Genomic DNA, 20705 nt, shown 5'->3' with positions numbered 1-20705 from the left:
CACAGGATGGGCTGATGCCTTCCCCATCAGATCTGAATAGACTATGGAAGTCTGTAGATTTCTTCTAAAAGAAATAATTCCTCAATTTGGACTCCCAGAGTCCCTCCAGAGTGATAACAGACCTTCTTTTATAGCCCAAATCACAGAGGGGCTTACAACAGCCCTGGGGACAGACTACAAGCTACACACCTCTTGGCACCCCCAGTCTTCAAGGAAGGTAGGGAGAAGGAACCCTACTTTCAAGAAATCCTTAGCAAAGCTCTGCCAAGAAACTCATGAACCCTGGACCAACTTGCTTCCTCTTGCACTCCTCATGGTCTGTGTAGCATCCAGGAATGGGCTGAGATTCTAGCCCATTTGAAATCATCTCTGGGAAGCCCTTTCTTACTGCAGACATTCTACTGGGTGAGGGCCTGAACCAGTCCCTGAGACAGACTATTAATCGAGGACAAGTTCAGAAGGCGATCCAGGACTATGTCCACAGACACTGCCAGCTCCCACTAAAACTAGAGAGGAAAGAGCAGTCCTCAGAAATTAACCTCGGGGCTAAGTTGTTCTCAAAACCTGGGAAGACGGGTCCCCTGAAGATCAACTATTGTCAGAATGGAAAGGTCCCTATAAAGTCATTGTAGCCACTCCACTGCTGTCAAACTGCAAGGGATATTGAGTTGGGTACACTTGTCCAGACTAAAGGTTTTACCTCCAGAAACCCTGCAGGTCTCAACAGAAGAGCAATACATCTGTGAACCAGTGGGAGATCTGAGACACCTACTCAGAAGACAGGCACCATCAACAGAGGAGTAAATGAGACCGTGGGTGGGCCCCTATGAGAAGCCTTATGGGACTTGGGACCTCTTGTTTCCTCCGCGGATGTGGTTCCTGACAATCATCTGGGCCTCAAGTAACTTCTGGCAGAAGAAGGCAGAGTTAATGTGATAACTATTGCTTCCTGCTGCACTTGGATCAGTGCAACAGGACAGGTAAAAGTTAATATTAAGGAAATAGATGCCCAGGCAGATTGGCTCCATAATTTTGGCAGGCAATTACTGCCTTCCTTGTCTGGTCAATGGTTAAGGCAGCCCAAAGTTAACGTGGTTCCTTCCCTTTCTAGGCCTTTCAATGGCTACTGTTGTTGTTCCCCTTAGGAACAAGGTCAGCCCTTGTTTTTCAACCTTCTGGTTAAACTTGTTTCTTCCAGGCTCTAACGGTTTGAAGTTCGGCTCGTGATGGCTCAAGGAATTCAGCCCATTCCAGTGGAGGGTGGTCCCTAGAGGTCACTGAACTGTCAATAAGGAACTTCTACACCTTAGGGGTAGGCTAGGGTCTGCGGCCCCATCCAGCAGGAAGCAGTTTCAAACAAGACCTTCAGCCCTTTACTCCTTAAGACTAAGGGTGTAAAGTCTCCTGGAATCGGGGGGAGGTGGGTGAGACAGACTGGAACCTGGGACCCTCTGTGCAGTGATGCCATGCTTGCATCTGGACACACCTCTTCACTCCTTGAGCAACAAAATACAAAGAAACTGTATGGGGCTTAAAATAACTGCATGCATGCCCAGTTGGGACAAATTCTGGACAAAAGATACAAAGAGACCAATAAGACCCAAATGCCACTTTTGAAGAGCAAAAGCAGAGTACTGTGCATGCCCCCTGCAGAAACACCACCTAAGGGGTGGGCAAAACACCTAAGTCACCTCTCCAGGCCAACTCCTGGACACACCCCTACCCTCAGCCCGTATAAAAAGCAAGCTTAACACCTCCCCTCACCACCACCACCCCCACTCCTTCTCAGGGAACCAGTAAGCAAGAGACATTGTTCTTGCTTTCCCTGCTTCAGCAGGAGCCCCAGTAGAGCCTTGCCTAAATTTTCTGTCTGACCTCCACTCAATTTCTGTTGCTTGGAGAAGACCAAGAACCCTGTTCGGTAACAGATACATAAAAGTGAAAGTTCATTACCATTGTCTTTTTGAGATCACAGTATATTCTATAGAGTAATGAATGATAAAATTTTTAAAAAACCATTAAATATCATTATAGACTTCAGGTCATAAAGTCATTATTCACTTTCCAACTTGTGTCACATTAGGAAGTAACCCTGCTGGTTTCCTCACCTGTAAATTGAGAATTATATGGTAATAACGACTATCTCGAGGATTGTTTGGGGGCACTAAATGTTTAAATTTAATTTTAAATGTTTAAAATGCTGAGCGACTAGTGTTGGAGACTGTGTTGACCAGAGTCTGCTCCCTCAGGGATTGAAATGTATGCCTTGGAAAAGCATCTCCAGCCCTCACAGTAAGGAAGTGCCAGTACGGGCTGCCTGTTGTTCTGTAGTTGTCTTGTAATGTCTAAGGGTGAACTCCATGATAAGCTTGTGATGGAGGCAGAGAAGCTCACTATTTTCCATAACTTACAGGTGAAAAAATTGAGATCACCAATGCCAAGTGCTTAACCGCAGGTTACTAAGAAGTCAGTGAAAAACCAGGTCTCGAGTCTTCTCTGGTTCATGCTGTTGCTTTCAGTTCACTTGAGATTAGCTTTTTGCTTTATTTGCATGAATCGCATGCACAGCACCACTAAGTGGGTTTCTTTGTTTGTTAGGTCCTGGGCTTTGACAAGGAGTTCCAAGTCAAACAGAACCCGATGCTTGGGATGAGGGCACAACCCTTCTGGAAGGGCTGGAGATGCTTTTCCAAGGCATACATTTCAATCCCCGAGTGAGGAGACGCTGGTCAACAGTCTCCAAAATGAAAAAGTGTTGCACAGTCAGAGGTACACAGGACAAAGGACCGTAGCTCTTCAGCATTTGCTGAGGACTGATTGCCATCAAAGCTTATTCAGTAAAGGTGACCTGACTATTAACCTCTAATTCGATCAGACTGTCTGAGAGGAGAAAATAAATTCATTAGAAGAATCCCTGACATGGACTCGTGTAGACACAGCCATTCACGTCAAAGACCTGCCACTGTTCTCTTCTCTCTCCCCAAGGGCAGGAAAACCTGACCCAAGAGCAGTACCCAAACCTCCACACGATAAATCTGCTGGGTAGCTGAGGGGCTCCCCCAACCGGCTGTATCAACTGAGTACCCGACTCTCATTCTGCCGTTCCCCATGAAACACCCCATAGGCACACATATACTTTTCCAAGAACAAATCTGAGCAGTTGAGAATGCAATGACAGTAGGGAGATGAAAATGTAGACCCGTGAGAGCCTCTTTTCCTTACCCTGTCTGGAATCCCACTCCAAAATACCCTCCGGATCATTGCTTAAAGTACCACTTTCTTAAAAGAGCAACTTCTAAGAATTAGATACTTCTATTTCAGGATTAAAAAAACCTTAGATCAAAACATGTTTTCTTCAGAGCATCCATTAGAACACAGTTTATCACACTTTTAAAAAGTGAGATGTAATTGACAGCTCAATTGAGATATTAGTTTGAGGTGGTGGTTTAGTCACTAAGTCGTGTCTGACTCTTGTGACACCCTGGACTGTAGCCCTCCAGACTCCTCTGTCCAAGGGATTTCCCAGGCAAGAATATTGGAGTGGGTTGCCATTCACTTCTCCAGGGGATCTTCCTGACCACGGGATCAAACCCAGGTCTCCTGCACTGCAGGTGGATTCTTAACCAACTGAGCCACCAGGGAGGCCCCATTAGTTTGCAATATACAACATAATGATCCTATATTTATATGTAATGCAAAATGAGCACACTCTCTTGAACATTTTATTAGATGGGCTCCCGGGACATGGCGCTGTCTTGCTTCTCTGTCTGGCAGACTCACTCATCTTCCTTTTCAGCCGGATCTGAGTCTAAAGGGCTGAACCCTCACAACTGTTCCCCATCTCTAATGACACTGCATCTCTAAGAGCCTCACCCGGTCCCCTTGGCACTGAAAGCATTCCTATGCTGAGAGCTCCCTTGTTCCTGTCCTCACTTTCCCTCTAAACCCAGATCTGAATATTCCATCGCTCACTCCGCACTGCCACTCGGAAAGCTAGCAGGTGGCTCAAGCTGGACGTGTCCGCACTGAACTCCAGATGCCGTTTCAAATCGGCTCCTCCCCCAGTGTGCCTTTATCAGTAAATGGCAACTCTATTCACCTAGTGGCTCAGGACGTAAAACTCTGAGTCACACACGATTCTCTTCCTTCTGTCCAAAGCCTCCTCCAGTCCAGCAGTGAATCCTCTGGGCTTTGCCCTCAGGAGAGACCCTGAACCCAGGCTCTCCTCCCTGCATCCACAGCAACCACCCTGTTTCAAGTCACTTTCACCTAGACTATTAAAACAGCTCCCTATGCAAGTTCCTGACTTCTATCTAAGCATGCTAACCTCTGAAAATATAAATCAGACCATAAATCCTCCACTGGAGACCCTCCAGTGACTTTCACCTAATTTAGAATAAAGCCCTACAAGGCGGTTTACACCTCGAGTCCTTCAGCCACACTAGCCACTGGGACACCCACTCCCTTGGCTTCAGGGCTCTTTCAGATGTGCAGCCCCTGCTTCCGCCCTCTCAGCCGGCCTCTGACCCTCCTGCCCACACTGCCCTCCTCATCGCTCCGCATCCTCTTCCCTCATCTTACAGGGTGAACTGTGTCCCTAGAAAGATAAAACTGAAGTTCGAAGCCCTGGTACCAGTGAATGTGACCTTATTAGGCAGTAGGGTCTTTGCAGACATCATCAATTAAGATGAGGTCAGTAGGACCAAAAGTCTAACCCAAAATGTCAGTGTCCTTAGAAGAAGAGACCCACACACAGAGGAAAATGCCAGACAAAGACATACAGAGACACAGGATGGCCACGTGACAACAGAAGCAGAGATTAGGGTGACGTGGCTGCAAGCCAAGGAACACTAAGGATCACCGGCCACAGCCAAAGCTCAGCAGAGGCAAGGAAGGCTTTGACCCAGGGTCTCGGGGTGGCATGGCCCTGCTGGCACCCTGATTTCAGACTTCCAGCCCCTAGAATTGGGTGAGGATGAACTTGGAGGATGTTAGTTTGTGCTCTGGTACAGTAAGTCTAGGAAACTAAAACACCCTGATCGCTGATTCTTCACGTCCACCATCAGTTCCTGAAATGTTACCTTTTCCTGATTACCCGTCCTCTCCATTAGACAACAAGCCCCACTAGGTAAAGGCTTCCCAGCCTTGCCCAGGGACAGCCATCAATCCCCGAGCTCCTCCTACTGCTCTGGCCGGCACACTGCACGGTCTCTCTGTTGCCCCCAAACTTCTCTCTTTTTTTCCCTGACCTCAATGAGTTTATGACATCAGAGAAACAGATTCATAAACACCCAAAAGAATGATTTTAATAGAAAGGTGTATAACACACTGCTATATTTAAAATGGATAACCAACCAGGTCCTACTGTACAGCACAGGGAACGCTGCTCAGTGTTATGTGGCAACCTGGCTGGGAGGGGAGTTTGGGGGAGAATGGATACATGGATATGTGTGGCTGAGTCCCTTTGCTGCCCACCTGAAGCTATCACAATGTTAATTGACTATACCGTAATACAAAATAAAAAAAAAATTTTTTTTATAAAGAAGGGTGTACAAAGTATGAGGAATGTCCATTCACTTAGAGTCATGATAAAGAAAATTAAACTTATCTCTTTTTTATCTCTAAGGATCAGAGATGATTTTGGATGTAGGCTAAGATCCTAATGCTTCAAAACAGTCATTATTTGCACTCATAAACAATGAGAGTCTTTATGATTCTTTTTTCATTGTAAGGCTTTTTGAACTAGATTTTACTCTTATCCCAAGGAATAAACTCAGTCACAAAAGTGAGTCCTGGTTAGATAATCATTGTCAGTGTTGGCCCCCTAACTTTCTTAGAGATCTGGCTGTACTACCCTCACATTATAAAGAATCTCTTTAGTTTTCCCAGAAAGAGAAACTTCACAGGACCAAAAATAAACCCACATTAGACTGAAGATCTAATTAGAATCAATCGAGGGTCTGGCACGAGATTGATAAAACTGCATATTTTTTATAACATTTATACTTCATTATTTGCTCCCAACATTGGATAAAATATGCAGATATCAAAAGTTGCTAAGTGCCTGTGATTTTGTAGTCTTTAATGAAAAAATAGCAGCACCATATCAATAAACACCATGGAACATATTCCATAAAAATACTGAAAATCGGGTGCGGTGAGCACGTATGGCTCTCAGTAAAATCTTGGGCGGTTATCTGTTTCAAGCCTCACTTTCAATGTTACAAAAGTGACACACCCTTCCAGCTCCTAGTCTTCATGAGAAGAAATAATATTACTTCCAGAAATTTAAAGTGCTTTAAAAGTTTATTATTATTTTTTAAAGTCTGTTGAATTAGTTACAATATTGCTGCTGTTTTATGCTTTGGCTATTCTTTTGGCCCCGAGGCATGTGGGATCTTGGCTCCCTGATCATGGATAGAACCCTCACCCCCTGCAGTGGAAGGGGAGTCGCAAGCATTGGACTACCAGAGAAGTCCCTAAAGCATTTTAGAATTAGGCCAGGCCAACCTAGCTGGGTTAGAGCAGATGGACACCCACTAAACGCTTACAGGGAATCCTTTTACTATTGGAAGCCTCTCTCAGAAGTGATCAGCCAGACCTAAAGGCAGTGGGAGAAGCTGAGTCAAGGGCCTGTGCCTGCAGCTTGTACTTTGGGTTGACCCAGTAATGCATATCCCGACCCGTCAATCAGAGGCTAGCACCGGAAGGACTGCCCACCGAGGCTACTCTCAGTGACCTTTCCCTGGTCCCAGCCAGCCTCACAATAACTCAAACTTGAGAAAACATAAAGGTTTAGAGAAACTTACATACTTTACAGAAGCAGACTAACTTTTCTAATTATGTGTTCAAAATTAAAGGACCAATGCAGGAGACCTGGGTTCGATCCCTGGGTTGGGAAGATCCCCTGGAGGAAGAAATGGCAACCCGCTCCAGTATTCTTGCCTGGGAAATCCCACGGACAGAGGAGCCTGGTGCACTACAGTCCATGGGATCACAAAAGTCAGACACGACTTAGTGACTAAACAACAACAATGTAAATATGCATTAAAATAGGGAGAAAAAGCCAAAAAAAAAAAAAAAAGAAATGATACATTTTTCTCTTCTGTGTATCTCTATGCTTTCCAGATTTTTACGATTAACAAAAATTACTCATTAACATAGAAATCACTACGTTGAAATATTTACTGACTTGTATTTTATTTTCAAGAAATGAAATGGCACATTAATATTTTTCACAGTCCATATTTTCAGGAATTTGGTCAGTTTTTTCCTTGAGCCAGAACTAATGACATTTCTATGGTGTGACAAATACTAGTACTTCCAAACAGGGATAACTAAACGCTCCAGTCTAGAAACAGGTGAAATTCATTCAGTTCTCATGACCAAAAAGATGGAAAACAAAGACACCAAGCAGAAGTGAAATCATAAGATTATAAACTATTTTACATTTCCTCTTTGTATACATATATGCCTTCGTATTACAAATCTAAAAATAAATCTTTCCCTGGACTCCCTAAAAATAATGTGTTCAACGTTTTATTCACAAGTAGTTTATACTATATTTTTAAAAACAAAGCCATCGTGCTATCATCACACCTAAAATCTATCAATTATTTCTTATAAAATATTCAGTCTGTGTTCCATTTTGTTCTGATTGTCTCATAAATCTATATTGTTTGTATGACTTACATTTGACTTAAATGGATGCTAACAGATTCAAGCAGCTATTTGTAATCATGGTCTGGTCGCACACTGGCCAGGACAGATTCAGGAACCAGTGGCTGACCCAGCCTCCTGAGCCTCTGCAGCAGGTCTTTTGGGTGAACTTGTTACCCAGTGAATGGGCCATTTGAAATTATTTTGTCTGACCATCTCTTGCCCTGTTCAAAAAGTGATACCAAATACTGCATTCCCATCGCTTCAGTGATCACAGACAAGGACCTGGCAGAAGCAATTTAATATTACATTTTACTCAAGCCAACTGATCTGTAGGCAAAGAGGACTTGTTCTCCCACCCTGCCAAGAAGCTCTGCCTACTCTTTATCCAGCCAGGCTCTAGGCTTAAGGAGCTTCACATTCAACTTCAAGTCCACAACCATTTTAGACTTTGCAAACCCAAGTGTGGTATTTTCTGGCAAATGTTTCTACTGTCACGGGGAAAGAAAGGAATTGGTCTGGACTGAGTAGTGGATAAAATGTGAGCAAGGGTGAGCTGGCTCCAGCCGAAGATTGCATAACCGTAAAAGCTGCTTTTCAACCCAAACTAGCAAAAATAGTGGCTGCAGAGCAGAATTCCAAGGGAAATTTCAGGATACCAGGATATACCAGATGCAAAATATACTGTATAAGTAACTCCAATCAAAAAACAACAGAGCTCCCAAAACAATCAAATGCCAACAGAACCATAGATAACAGATGGAGAAACGGAACAATCAGTTCAGTCCGTTCAATCCCTCAGTTGTGTCTGACTCTGCAACCCCAAGGACTGCAGCACGCCAGGCTTCCCAGTCCATCACCAACTCCTGGAGCTTGCTCAAACTCACGTCCATCGAGTGGGTGATGCCATCCAACCATCTCATCCTCTGTCCTCCCCTCTCCTCCCGCCTTCAATCTTTCCCAACAATGCACATACACAAAGTCTGGCCCTGGAGTTGTGGGTCTACACAACAGGGTGTGCTCAGAACAGGCACACATTCAAAAACGGGCAGCGGCACAAGGACCCCCATGTTGTCCCAAAACCCATCTGCTTCATCTCCTCCCCTCCGATCAGATCAAAAGCATAACAGTTGTGGGGTTTTGAGACGTTTGGAAAAAGGTTTGATACTCAGAAATATCTGTTGTACAACTTAGGCACGTCTTGCAGGATTCAAGCTCCGGTTGGTATAGGAAACACATCTAGGACTGCAGATGGGGGAGGAGGACCCTTCGATTTTTGCAAAAGGCTCAGCTTGGGTGGCACCCCGCCTCACCAGCAGAAAATCCCGGGGCCAACGCTGCGCGCGCGCGCGCTGGAAACGATCAGCCGCCCTGCGCCACCTCCCAGACCGACACGTTGACACTGGGGGCTGGACCAGGCGCTGCCCGGGGATGTTCAGTTTGCCGCTGCCCGGGGCTTTTCCGCAGCGTTGGAGCCGTTCTGGCGGGGATTGTAAGGGGTCGGGCCAGCTGCCACTGTTCCAGGGGCTCCGAGGGGAATGGAGAGAGGGAGGTAAGGGGACCCTCCTAGGAGGGGGGCAGGTGCATGGGGCAGGGAGTGACTCCTGAGCCTGGAGGACGGAGGCTGGGGGACCCGGGGTAAAGTCAGGGCACAAGCCGGGATGCCGCCCACCCAGAGCCACTCACCATCCTCCAGGGCTTCATGCATCAGCAGAAGACCCAGCAGCAACCAAATCTTCATCTTCAGGGCAAGGGGTCGGGCCGGAGGCGCTGGGGACCGCGGGTTGGAGGCGCGCGGACAGCGCAGGGCGAGGGCAGGGGCTCCAGGAGAGGCGGCGGGCGAGGGGCGGGCGCCGGGGACGCCGCAGCTGGAGGATTCGGTTTCAGGAGGAAGAACACAGATTTTAGGAAAAAATTTGGGGCTTTTTTTAAATTCTCTATCTGTGCAAAGTGACCTCTCCTGCCCCCTGGTGGAGCCGTGAAGCGCTGCGCTTTTCCCCGAGGCTGAGAGCGAAATGTCAATTACAAGTCACTCGGCGAGTTCGAGGTTCCTGCGCCTTTTACCAAGTTTACCAACTTCGAGAAGCCTGGGCGTAATCCTGCGGGGTCTCATCTAACCAGAATTGTCCAGATGTCACCAGCGCTTTCCCACCAGCTCGGTACAGTCGTGATGCTCTGTAAAAAAATGCCCCCCTGCTTATATCTCTTCATTCCCAGCAGGTCTCTCACGTGAGCTCACCAACAAGACCATCGCCCCTGGAAGTCCCAACTCCGCACCCAGCCCTGGACCTGCTGGCCTCGAGCCTGCCTTGCAGCTGAGACCTGGCAGCCCCCGGGGAATACCAGGGGGGTGGCTGCTCTGCCTTCAGAGGGTCCCACGGCAGGCCAGCTGCTTCCCCAGGGTTCTGCTGGAGGGTTTGGAGAAACTTCTCCTTCCTCTCTTACGCAGCAGAAGCCCCACTGCCCTACAGAACACTCAACTAGGTGTTCAGGAGGAACTGTGACAGAAAAGAGATCCAAATAACAGCACCAGGGCCTTCCTCCGGACTCCGAGAAGTTGACCACTGGGTCATCACTCTGGGCTGGAGCCTGGGGTTCCAGCTACACCTCCCTCCCTCACTCCAGGCCCTGCCAGACCCTGCTTCATCGCCCTGCTGACTGCATCAAGGCTGCCCCTCCGGGCCATCACCGCTCCGTCTCTGCCCCGGCTCACAGCATTACCATCTGTCACCAGCAAGTGGCCAGAGCCTCCTAGCTGGTCTCCCTGCCTCTCTGTCTTGCCTCTCAGTCCATACTTTCTCCAGCTATTAGACTGATCTCCAAACACAATTCTAAAACACATACACACACACTAACCCAACTAAACCCCTCCGAAGGCTCTCCATACCTCTCATGCTCGGTCAGGCCTCTCCAGCTCGCTCTTGGCACCCACTGCTCCCTGGCCTGCTTTCCACACAAACAGTGCGCTCCCAGCACCCTCGGGCCAGCCAGCAGGGTGGGAGGGGGACACCAAGGCTTCTGCTGCCCCTTTGGCCCCCCCAAAGCCCCCTTCCTTGTTTCACCACCTGCTGGCCCTCTTGCCACTCTCCTACAAGGCTCAGCTCAGACTCTACCTCCTTCTGGCTGAGCCAAGCACTTCCCCAGTGTGAATCCTTTGTGATATCATAGCAGCCAAGACAAAATGCATGATTGAGCAGTGAATCCGGCTTCACCTCTTTCACCTGCTTTCTCCTGAGTTCAAGGGCAGGAAATATGTCTTATTGAATTTTGTACTCTACCATCAGTTTCTGGAAAATCATATTTATTAGGAGCACACCACACTCCACACAGAGCAGAAAACCCTCACCACGCATTTCTTGTTGCTCATATCAACAACAACCCAACCAGGGACACTGTGTGGTTAGTATCAGCCCCATTTTATAGACAAGGCAGCACAAAGTCAAACTTGAACCTTCTCTCTACCAGTTAATTACAAAGCACTGTTGAAATCACTACCTGTGAAAGCTTTCCAACAGGGCTGGCCTGCCCCCAAAGTCTCCCCTCTCAAGCTTGGAAAATTGGAGGCGAGAACTTTGTGATTTCCCTGATAGGCTTGATAGCAGACAGCTAAGGTGACGGGGAGGCAACAGATAGACAGAATTGCAACCCATTCCATGAAAAAAGGGAAAACATGGTCTGTTGGTCTGTTTGATCCACACAGTCAAAGACTTTGGTGTTATCGATGAAGCAGAAGTAGATGCTTTTTCTGGAATTCTCTTGCTTTTTCTATGATCCAATGGATGTTGACAATTTGATCTCTGGTTCCTCTGCCTTTTCTAAATCCAGTTTGAACATCTGGAAGTTCTCGGTTCGGTTCACATACTGTTGAAGACTAGCTTGGAGAATTTTCAGCATTACTTTGCTAGCATAGGAAATGAGTGCAACTGTGCGGTAGTTTGAACATTCTTTGGCATTGCCTTTCCTTGGGATTGGAATGAAAACTGACCATTTCCAGTCCTGTGGCCACTGCTGAGTTTTCCAAAATTCCTGGCAACATATCTTCTGCTTCTCTTAGGTCCATACCATTTCTGTCCTTTATCCAGCCCATCCTTGCATGAAATGTTCCCTTGGTATCTCTAATTTTCTTGAAGAGATCTCTAGTCTTTCCCATTCTATCGTTTTCCTCTATTTCTTTGCATTGATCACTGAGGAAGGATTTCTAATCTCTCCTTGCTAGTCTTTGGAACTCTGCATTCAGATGGGTATATCTTTCCTCTTCTTCTCTGCCTTTCACTTCTCTTCTTTCTCAGCTATTTGTAAGGCCTCCTCAGAAAACCATTTTACCTTTTTGCATTTCTTTTTCTGGAATGGTCTTGATCACTGCCTCCTATACAGTGTCACAAACCTCTGTCCATAGTTCTTCAGGCACTCTAACAAGATCTAATCCCTTGCATCTATTTGTCACTTCCACTGTATAATCAAAAGGGATTTGATTTAGGTCATACCTGAACGGTCTAGTGGTTTTCCCTACTTTCTTCAGTTTAAGTCTAAATTTGGCAATAAGGAGTTCACGATCTGAGCCACAGTCAGCTTCTGGTCTTGTTTTTGCTGACTGTATAGAGCAAAGAATATAATCAATCTGATTTCTGAATTGACCATCTGGTGATGTCCACATGTAGAGTCGTCTCTTGTGTTGTTGGAAGAGGGTGTTTGCTGTGACCAGTGCATTCTCTTGGCAAAACTGTTAGCCTTTGGCCTGCTTCATTCTGTACTCCAAGGCCAAACTTGCCTGTTATTCCACATACCTCTTGACTTCCTACTTTTGTATTCCAATCCCCTATGATGAAAAGGACATCTTTTTTTTTTGGTGTTAGTTCTAGAAGGTCTTATAGGTCCTCATAGAACCATTCAACTTGAATTTCTTTGGCATTAGCGGTTAGGGCATAGACCTGGATTACTGTGATACTGAATGGTTTGCCTTGGAAATGAAGAGAGATCATTCTGTCATTTTTGAGATTGCACCAAAGTACTGCATTTTGAACTCTTGTTGACTATGAGGGCTACTCCATTTCTTCTAAGGGATTCTTGTCCACAGTAGTAGATATAATGGTCATCTGAGTTAAATTCACCCATTCCAGGCCATTTTAAAATGTCAGTGTTCACTCTTGCCATCTCCTTTTTGACCAGGTCCAATTTACCTTGATTCACAGGACTAACATTCCAGGTTCCAATGCAATATTGTTCTTTACAGCATTGGACTTTACTTCCATCAACAGTCACATCCACAACTGGGCATTGTTTTTGCTTTGATTCCATCTCTTTGTTCTTTCTGGAGTTCTCTCTCCACTGATCTCCAGTAGCATATTGGGCACCTACCGACCTGGGGAGTTCATTTCTCAGTGTCCTGTCTTTTTGGCTTTTCATACTGTTCATGGGGTTCTCAAGGCAAGAATACTGGTTTGCCATTCCGTTCTCCAGTGGACCACATTTTATCAGAACACTCCACCATGACCCATCTTGGGTGGCCCTACATGGAATGGCTCATAGTTTCATTGAGTTAGACTAGGCTGTGGTCCATGTGATCAGTTTGGTTAGTTTTCTGTAACTGTGGTTTTCATTCTGTCTGCCCTCTGATGGATAAGAGGCTTGTGGAAGCTTCCTGATCGATTTATTGTATCTTTTGTTATTTGATTGGGCAAGGGATGCCCCCATCATTGATTTCATGTTAACTACGATTGTATATTTTCTCTTCCAGATGAAGCTTGAAATCACCTTGTCAACTTCCATAAAAACTTTGTGTTGTGATTATGACTGAATAGAGTTTTTATTTGGGAGAAGAATGCTCATATTTACAATATTAAATCATCCTATCCCAGAATGTGTCATAATGTTATATATCATTCCATTTGCTCAAGTCTGTTTTTATGTTCCCATTATATAATTGTTTAATGGTGGTATTAGGACAATAACTTTGGAATTCTGTAATCCCAAGCCTAAACCAATATCACTGGTATTCTTATTTACAAGAAGCGGAATCTCGGACATAGACACACACACAGAGGGAAGATTATGTGAAGACTCAGGGAGAAGACGGCCATCTACAAGCTGAGGGTCTGGACGAAGACGCCAGCCTTGCTGACCCTCCCTTCACACAATTCCACAGTGCCAGCACAGAGTGGGGGCCTCAAAACCTACTTACCAATGCTAATCAAGAGCCAACAATAAATAACAGATAAATTAGATCTAAGACTTCCATTTGGAAAACACAATGCTGTTTTAGCTTGGTTTTCAATGCAGGCTAAATTCATACTCAAGTTTAATTCAACATGGTGGGTGTTCCCTTCCATTTATGAAAAAAAAAAAAACCACAGGAATTAAGTCTATACACAATGGCATTTCAAAATTAAAGATAATTTAGGAGGTTTGCAATTTTAACTTACTCGGAACCATTTCAGAAAACTGACTCCTCCCTCCCCATCAAAGGGTAAAGAGGGCTGAAGTTGATAAATATTTATTCACTATACAGTACAAAATTTCTGTTAGTTATAGATAACTGATCACCAGTTACTGAAAGCTACGATTTGGTCAGGAGTATAACAAGGAGCTTCTTATAGACAAAAGCAATGTCAAAGAGACTGGTCCATTAAATAAATGGCAGTTGAGTTGGTAGGCCCTCAGACGTGTGGTCCTGGGGTGGCATGCTTCAGAAGCAACCGGTATCGGGAATGTGTCACAAAGACTGAATACAGTGAAGGACATCTCTGACAGGACTCGGAAGCTGTACAGCAGGAGGCTGCCAGGTGAGTATTCTTAACATAACTGTTTCCATTGACATTGTACTATATTTCTGAGCTCTAAAGTGGCCTAAATAAAAAAGCAGTTTAAATTTGGTAAGTGTGAAATGTCAGCTTTTGGTAGGTATGATACATATGCATGCAACACTATGATAAGTCATATTATTAAAATTTATTTTAAAAATACATGGTTAGAAAGCACATATTACAGTGGTAAAGCAGCAGTTTTTATTTATTACAAATTCTAAAAAAAAATGCAACATCATAAGCAAAAGGAATACTGATTATCATCAAAAACATGTAAATTTAAAATTATCTACAATCCTACACACAAAAAAAGTCTCTGTATTTGAGTAAGACCAAAGTATCTGTTGGTTTTTACAGACATAGAATTTTGGTAGAGTTTTACACCCTATCAATGGTTTCTATTAAGTACAATGATAACAAAAGCAAGCAATGAAACAAATGGATACCAAAGATGAAGAGCCTGTTAACCAGGCACGGGTCAGAGAAACCTGCCATGTTGGCAGTACAAGGTTCTTTGCCAACGGAGCCGTGGCCCGTGTGCTTTCCCCCGCAAGGATGTTGCTGCTGGTGCAGAAACTGCAGGGGCCAGGACCTATGGTGCAGTTCCAGGGAGCAGCCACCCTTCCCTGAGTCGGAGAGGGTCCCTGGTCCTTATCAGTTACCTTGTACTCATGGGGTATTTGGAGCTGAAACGAAGGACCCCAAACTATCTTAGTTTTTCACTTCATATCCTACCCTGTCATCCCAAGACTCCCCAACAAAGGTAGCTATGGACACTCATGCTTTGCAGCCTTTGCACACTTTGACCCACGGTCCTGGTTATGATCCCCATGGAGCTGCTGTCAGTGGTCACTGAAGGCTCTTGAAAGCCAGAGACAGTGGCAGTGGCTTCAGCTAAGGTGCATAAAAGCTAAAATAGTGCTGCTCCCAGGGTTGCTGGCTGGATTGAGCCATAACAAAATGCATTTGAAATGAACAAGACTAAACTGTGTACATAAAAACAATAACGAATGTTACAAAAATCAACCACTAAACCAACAATCACAACAACAGTAGATCAGGCCTCTCAAAATTCAGAAACCAGAAAGCCATTAAAAAATGTTTAAATATAATTATACAAGGAGATAAAAAAGAAACTCAGCTAAACAATGAAGTCAAACAACGTTATTTTCACATGTCTGTGTGTCTGAAAATCAATGAATTGTGCTGGCATTAGTTCCTATGAGAACTTTGGTACTTCTTCCCTTGATATTTTAGAACAACAAGCTAGAAAATGTTAGGTAGAAAAGGTACAGAGAAGGCACTATTTTGGCACTAGTCAAAAATCAAAAACAAGCCAAAAAAACCAAGCTAATAATACACCCACAAGACATTCACACGAAGCACGTGTATATTAATATTCCATGATGCACACTCTAAACCCAATCCTTTAAAATTAGGTGGGATAGTGTATTCATATTTTTGGTTTGAATTCTACTGTTGCTTGAAGCATATCAGCAGATACCCGGGCAGAGAACATCTCGGGCAACATCACAGGGAAGGAAGAGTTGGAATCTTGGCACAATTGCATCATGTGATTTATAATCTCAGAATATGCTGATCTAAGAGGAAAAAGAGCTCAGACTAATCTAGTCCCTCCAGCATTATCAGCATTGGAGGGCGATTACTCTTCCTTATTCTTCCTGCTAAACAGTTAAATACATTTAGAAAATAATTTGGTAAATATAATTTCTAATTCAAAAGACTGTAACATACTCAGGACTCAGAAAATAATTTATTATTTGAAATTTTAAAGTTTAAAAAATCCTTTATTCAGAAAAATTAAAAGAACATCGGATCGTGTCTTTTAAAGGAAACAGATAATTCTGAAACATATTTTCTATCAAGTGTGGCTGACAATAGAAGGTTTTATAGATATCAACATTAGTTTTTCATTAATGTATATATCCCAAATGATGTTTTGGTCTTACTTTTCTACATATTCGTCTCTGAGGAAAATGGCATTAATTAAGCAATAATCTGTATTTCAGTATATATCAAAAGTTCTAATATAAGTAGTTTAAATAGTTTTTAAATTTGGACTTGCATAGCTACCTTGTTAAATGTAGGGTCAGTATGGCCTTTGTATTGTTATTCACAATAAGAGTATAAAATAAAAGTGCTATTATAAGAAGTTTCTCACTGAAAATGTTCAGAGAGCAGATTTCCTAGTGCGAAAAAAGAAAAGTAATTTAAGCTGTTTTTACTCCATCACAATTAAGAGAATGCATACATATTTTTTTAATTTCTAGAAAGAAGTTTATATAAGTGTGTCTGATTACAAGTAAAATCCACACAGAACATTTTGGCAATCCTAAGAAAGCAAAAGGTTGTTCAAAAGGTTGTGAATTCAAACGTAGTAACAGACAGACAGTAAAAGACCTGGTAGTACTGACTTTTCCTAAAAAAGCACAAACCAAGACAGAAATGTCAGAAAAGGTACAGCAGAGAAAAGTAAACAGAAATTCCCTAATGCCCCCACCCCGCTGCATTTCAGATCATAAAGCACCTAATGTACTAGACTTCAGTGATTTCATATTAGAAACATTATAAATATATCTTTCTGAAAGAATCTATCTATAGAAAATATTATACATAAAAAGTTGCCATGTATTTCAAAATAGTTTAAAACCTAAACATTTTGCATAAGCATACCTATCAATACAAAACATTTTTTCTCTGTCAGTTGGGTTTTTAAAATCTAGACAACAGGATCATTTCCAAAGCCCATCATAAACCCAGCTGACTTAAACACCAACATCTGAAACACAAACACACATATACATACATGTGTATGTATTAACATACACACTCACACATACATATGAACAGATATTTGAGTTTTCACAGAAAAAAAAAGGATAGTCATGAACAAAGCATCTTTCATAGACATTTGTGTTTATAAAGTGTTTCAAGGTGGAAAAATTATTTTTAACTCAATTCTGCTCCTAATTGAACACAGCGGGCATAATAGTTTTAGCTGCCTGTCATGTTCTAAATAAATTTCTCGATTGTGCTACAGTAAAAGGTTTAATATTCACACGTGAAATACTTCATATTCCCACGTGAAGGGCCTGATTACCGAATCAAAGTGCTTCTCAGAATGCTGCAATAACAGCAGAGATGCAGGATTAGGCCCACAGTGATGATTACAGAAATACTTCGCCTCTTGCACAGCCAACTCTTCCTCTCCAGTAAAACACGCAATACTGGGCTTCAGATTTTACTGTGTGCACCCTGGAAACTGTGGAATGTTAGTTCTGAGCTCTAGATCCGAGATGCCACAACACTAGCACCCAGACTTTCCTACCTATTTACTAGATTTTTCATCACAGGAAACTCCTAAACAATCAAAACTTGCTTTTTAATGATGAAAATAAAATGGCTGATCTCTTGGAAGAGCTGTCAGAAAATAAGTATTTTCCTTGCCTTTGTATTAAGCTGGTCACCTGGGGTTGAAAATATGCTAGTCTCATGTCGTGAACCATGTAATTATTTGTAAGAAAAATAAATCATGAGAAGCGAAACGCATGGAAGATAAGTTAGTCCACTTATTAGATAACCCTATAAAATGAAATACAGTAATTAGAGAATCACACATTTAAAAACAAATTACTCATATTAAGATTATTGTGTTTCTATGGTTTTAATTCAATTAGGTTAATGTTTTTGGCTTGACGTTTTAAATAATCACGTATTTAACTAAAATATTCTATTCCTCAGCCACTGATGCGTTTTTTCTAAAATACTGGAACTTGTATCAGTAGTTTTAGTGTGGTCACTTAAAAATAAATGAAGTTAAAAGTGCTGAACAATTTATGGGATGGGGGAAGAAAAACATCCCTAAATATTTCCAAAAGAAACATCAGAAGCAAATTAAATCCAAACCCCTCAAATTGGGCCAAATGCCCTGTAATAACTGAACAGAAACTTCAAAATCAGAACAGAGGAATTTTCTTGTATTCCTTCATTCTCCTCCCCTTTTTTTCCATGTAGTAAAGATAGAATTTACTACTGGCTTAGAAAAAAACCCTAAATAAATTGTGAACTGTGATTATTTATTAACTAATGGAAAAGGTATACATCATTCCAACAATTATGTGATCTGGGAGGTTCTACTGGCTTATTTTAAGTGACTTTTAAAACAGGGGTGCTTGGAGTCTTATCCAAGCACGTAACTACTCTGATCTTCAAATGCATCCTCCTCTCTGCCACTTACACGTGCTTCCTGCCTATGGGGACCACCTTCACCTTCCAGCACAAAGGGTCCCTAGGAGCTCACACCACCCCTCTCCAGCCCCTGACTGGACTGGGGCGGGGTGGGGGAGTGGGGAAGATCTCATTCACACGAGGTGAAGGCCTCACATTTAAGGACCACTGTCTCAAAGAAGACAGCTGTTCAAAGGGGTGACTGCCACCTGCTGACACAGAAGGCCGTTCCTGTCCTGCGGGGTACTACAGACACAAGCACTCCGACTGGCTAAACTTTCAGCAAACTGTCATACCTCACAGAAGAAAACTCTGTGCTAAACCCACTGCCGACATTTATAAGTTACAGAAAAGGCTCATTTCCTATCCCCTCGCCTTACTCCAGACCAATGACAGACACAATGATGGGTAAACGCAATTTTAGGATGTTCTAACTTGACATAAAGTCCAATAATGAAAAGCGACAGTTATTTCCCCACTCACACCCGGCACATTCAAGATACTTTTCTGTTCAGTGATCATCTCCATTTTAGTGTGTGCAGTATAGGCTACCGATGAATGACAAGGGTGGAAATGCAATGCGATAAGAGAAAGACACCAACAACTTTTAACAATGATATTCCCCAACATATACAAATATATGCACACACATGCCCACATTCCCACTATCTGGGGGTTGTTCATCACGGAGGAATGGCCTCAGAGTGGTTTCCCTACATGAGTGAGTCACCATCCGAGGAGGTGCTGTTCAGGTGAGCAAGTATAAATGAGGGTGAGCCATGTCTGCAGCGAGTCCATGACAACCTGGTGTGGTGACGACATCGTCATGGCTCCCTCCATGCAGACTATGTACGTGAAGACTGTGGACCAGCTCTGTCCCAGCAGGCACTAGCATTCGCTCGTTTTTTCGTGGAAAATGAAAGGCAAGCTCAGGTTTCTTTGGTGATGGTCACCGTCTTGCACGGCAGATTTTTCTTCTGTTGCTGCATTAATGTTGTCTGAATACATATCTTCATCATCATCATCTTCATCCCTCGGATTACCCTCCAAGCTGTGTCTAATGCCATAAGCGAAGTAAATCAGGAAACCTTTCAGAGGAAAAAGAAATTAGCTTTTGGTGTGACATAAAATGACTGTTTGTACACGGAAATTTTTTTGGGGGTGGACAATTGCTCTACAATGTTGTGTTGGCCTCTGCCACACACTGATATCAATCAGCCACCGGTATATATATACATACACACACACACACACATATATATGCCCCTTCCTGTATGTGGAAAATTTAATATAGAACACAGTAGGATCTGTTGTGCCTTCTCTTTATGTGCTATTTTAGAAGGGCAAAATGCAAGTACAGCATATCCCATGCAAGGTCACTGACAAATGTCTTCCCAGTAGAAAGTGCTCTTTATTTTTAATCTGTATATCCAATATTGCAATCCTGGAATGTGAAGTCAAGTGGGCCTTAGGAAGCATCACTACGAATAAAGCTAGTGGAGGTGATAGAATTCCAGTTGAGCTATTTCAAATCCTAAAAGATGACGCTGTGAAAGTGCTGCACTCAATATGCCAGCAAATCTGGAAAACTCAGCAGTGGCCACAGGACTGGAAAAGGTCAGTTTTCATTCCAATCTCAAAGAAAGGCAATGCTGAAGAACGCTCAAACTACCACACAATTGCACTCATCTCACACGCTAGTAAAGTCATGCTCAAAATTCTCCAAGCCAGGCTTCAGCAATACGTGAATCGTGAACTTCCAGATGTTCAAGCTGGTTTTAGAAAAGGCAGAGGAACCAGAGATCAAACTGCCAACATATGCTGGATCATGGAAAAAGCAAGAGAATTCCAGAAAAACATCTATTTCTGCCTTAGTGACTATGCCAAAGCCTTTGACTGCGTGGATCACAATAAACTGTGGAAAATTCTTTGAGAGATGGGAATACCAGACCACCTGACCTGCCTCTTGAGAAACCTGTATGCAGGTCAGCAAGCAAC

General features: G+C 43.4%; 2 protein-coding genes across 3 annotated transcripts in view; both read right to left on the bottom strand.

Annotated features, from left to right (window-relative positions):
* Positions 1–9568, bottom strand: part of PDGFRL (platelet derived growth factor receptor like) — an 82431-nt gene extending 72863 nt beyond the window's left edge. Inside the window, exon 1 of the mRNA XM_088832526.1 lies at positions 9346–9568. Within this exon, the coding sequence (XP_088688652.1) occupies positions 9346–9400 (55 nt within the window). The 5' untranslated portion in view covers positions 9401–9568. The remainder of the gene's footprint in view (positions 1–9345) is intronic.
* Positions 9569–14585: 5017 nt separating this feature from the next.
* The window catches only part of SLC7A2 (solute carrier family 7 member 2), an 81339-nt gene continuing 75219 nt past the window's right edge, over positions 14586–20705 (bottom strand). For both annotated transcript variants that reach the window (XM_055416495.2, XM_088832697.1), the window contains exon 12: positions 14586–19795. In XM_055416495.2, coding sequence (XP_055272470.2) covers positions 19596–19795 — 200 coding nt within the window. In that variant the 3' untranslated portion in view covers positions 14586–19595. The remainder of the gene's footprint in view (positions 19796–20705) is intronic.

This window comes from Moschus berezovskii, chromosome 26 (genome assembly GCF_049115385.1).
Source record: "Moschus berezovskii isolate FMDL1 chromosome 26, NW_MosBer_1.0, whole genome shotgun sequence".
NCBI lineage: Eukaryota > Metazoa > Chordata > Mammalia > Artiodactyla > Moschidae > Moschus > Moschus berezovskii.
This window is presented reverse-complemented; position numbering and strand designations above follow the sequence as displayed.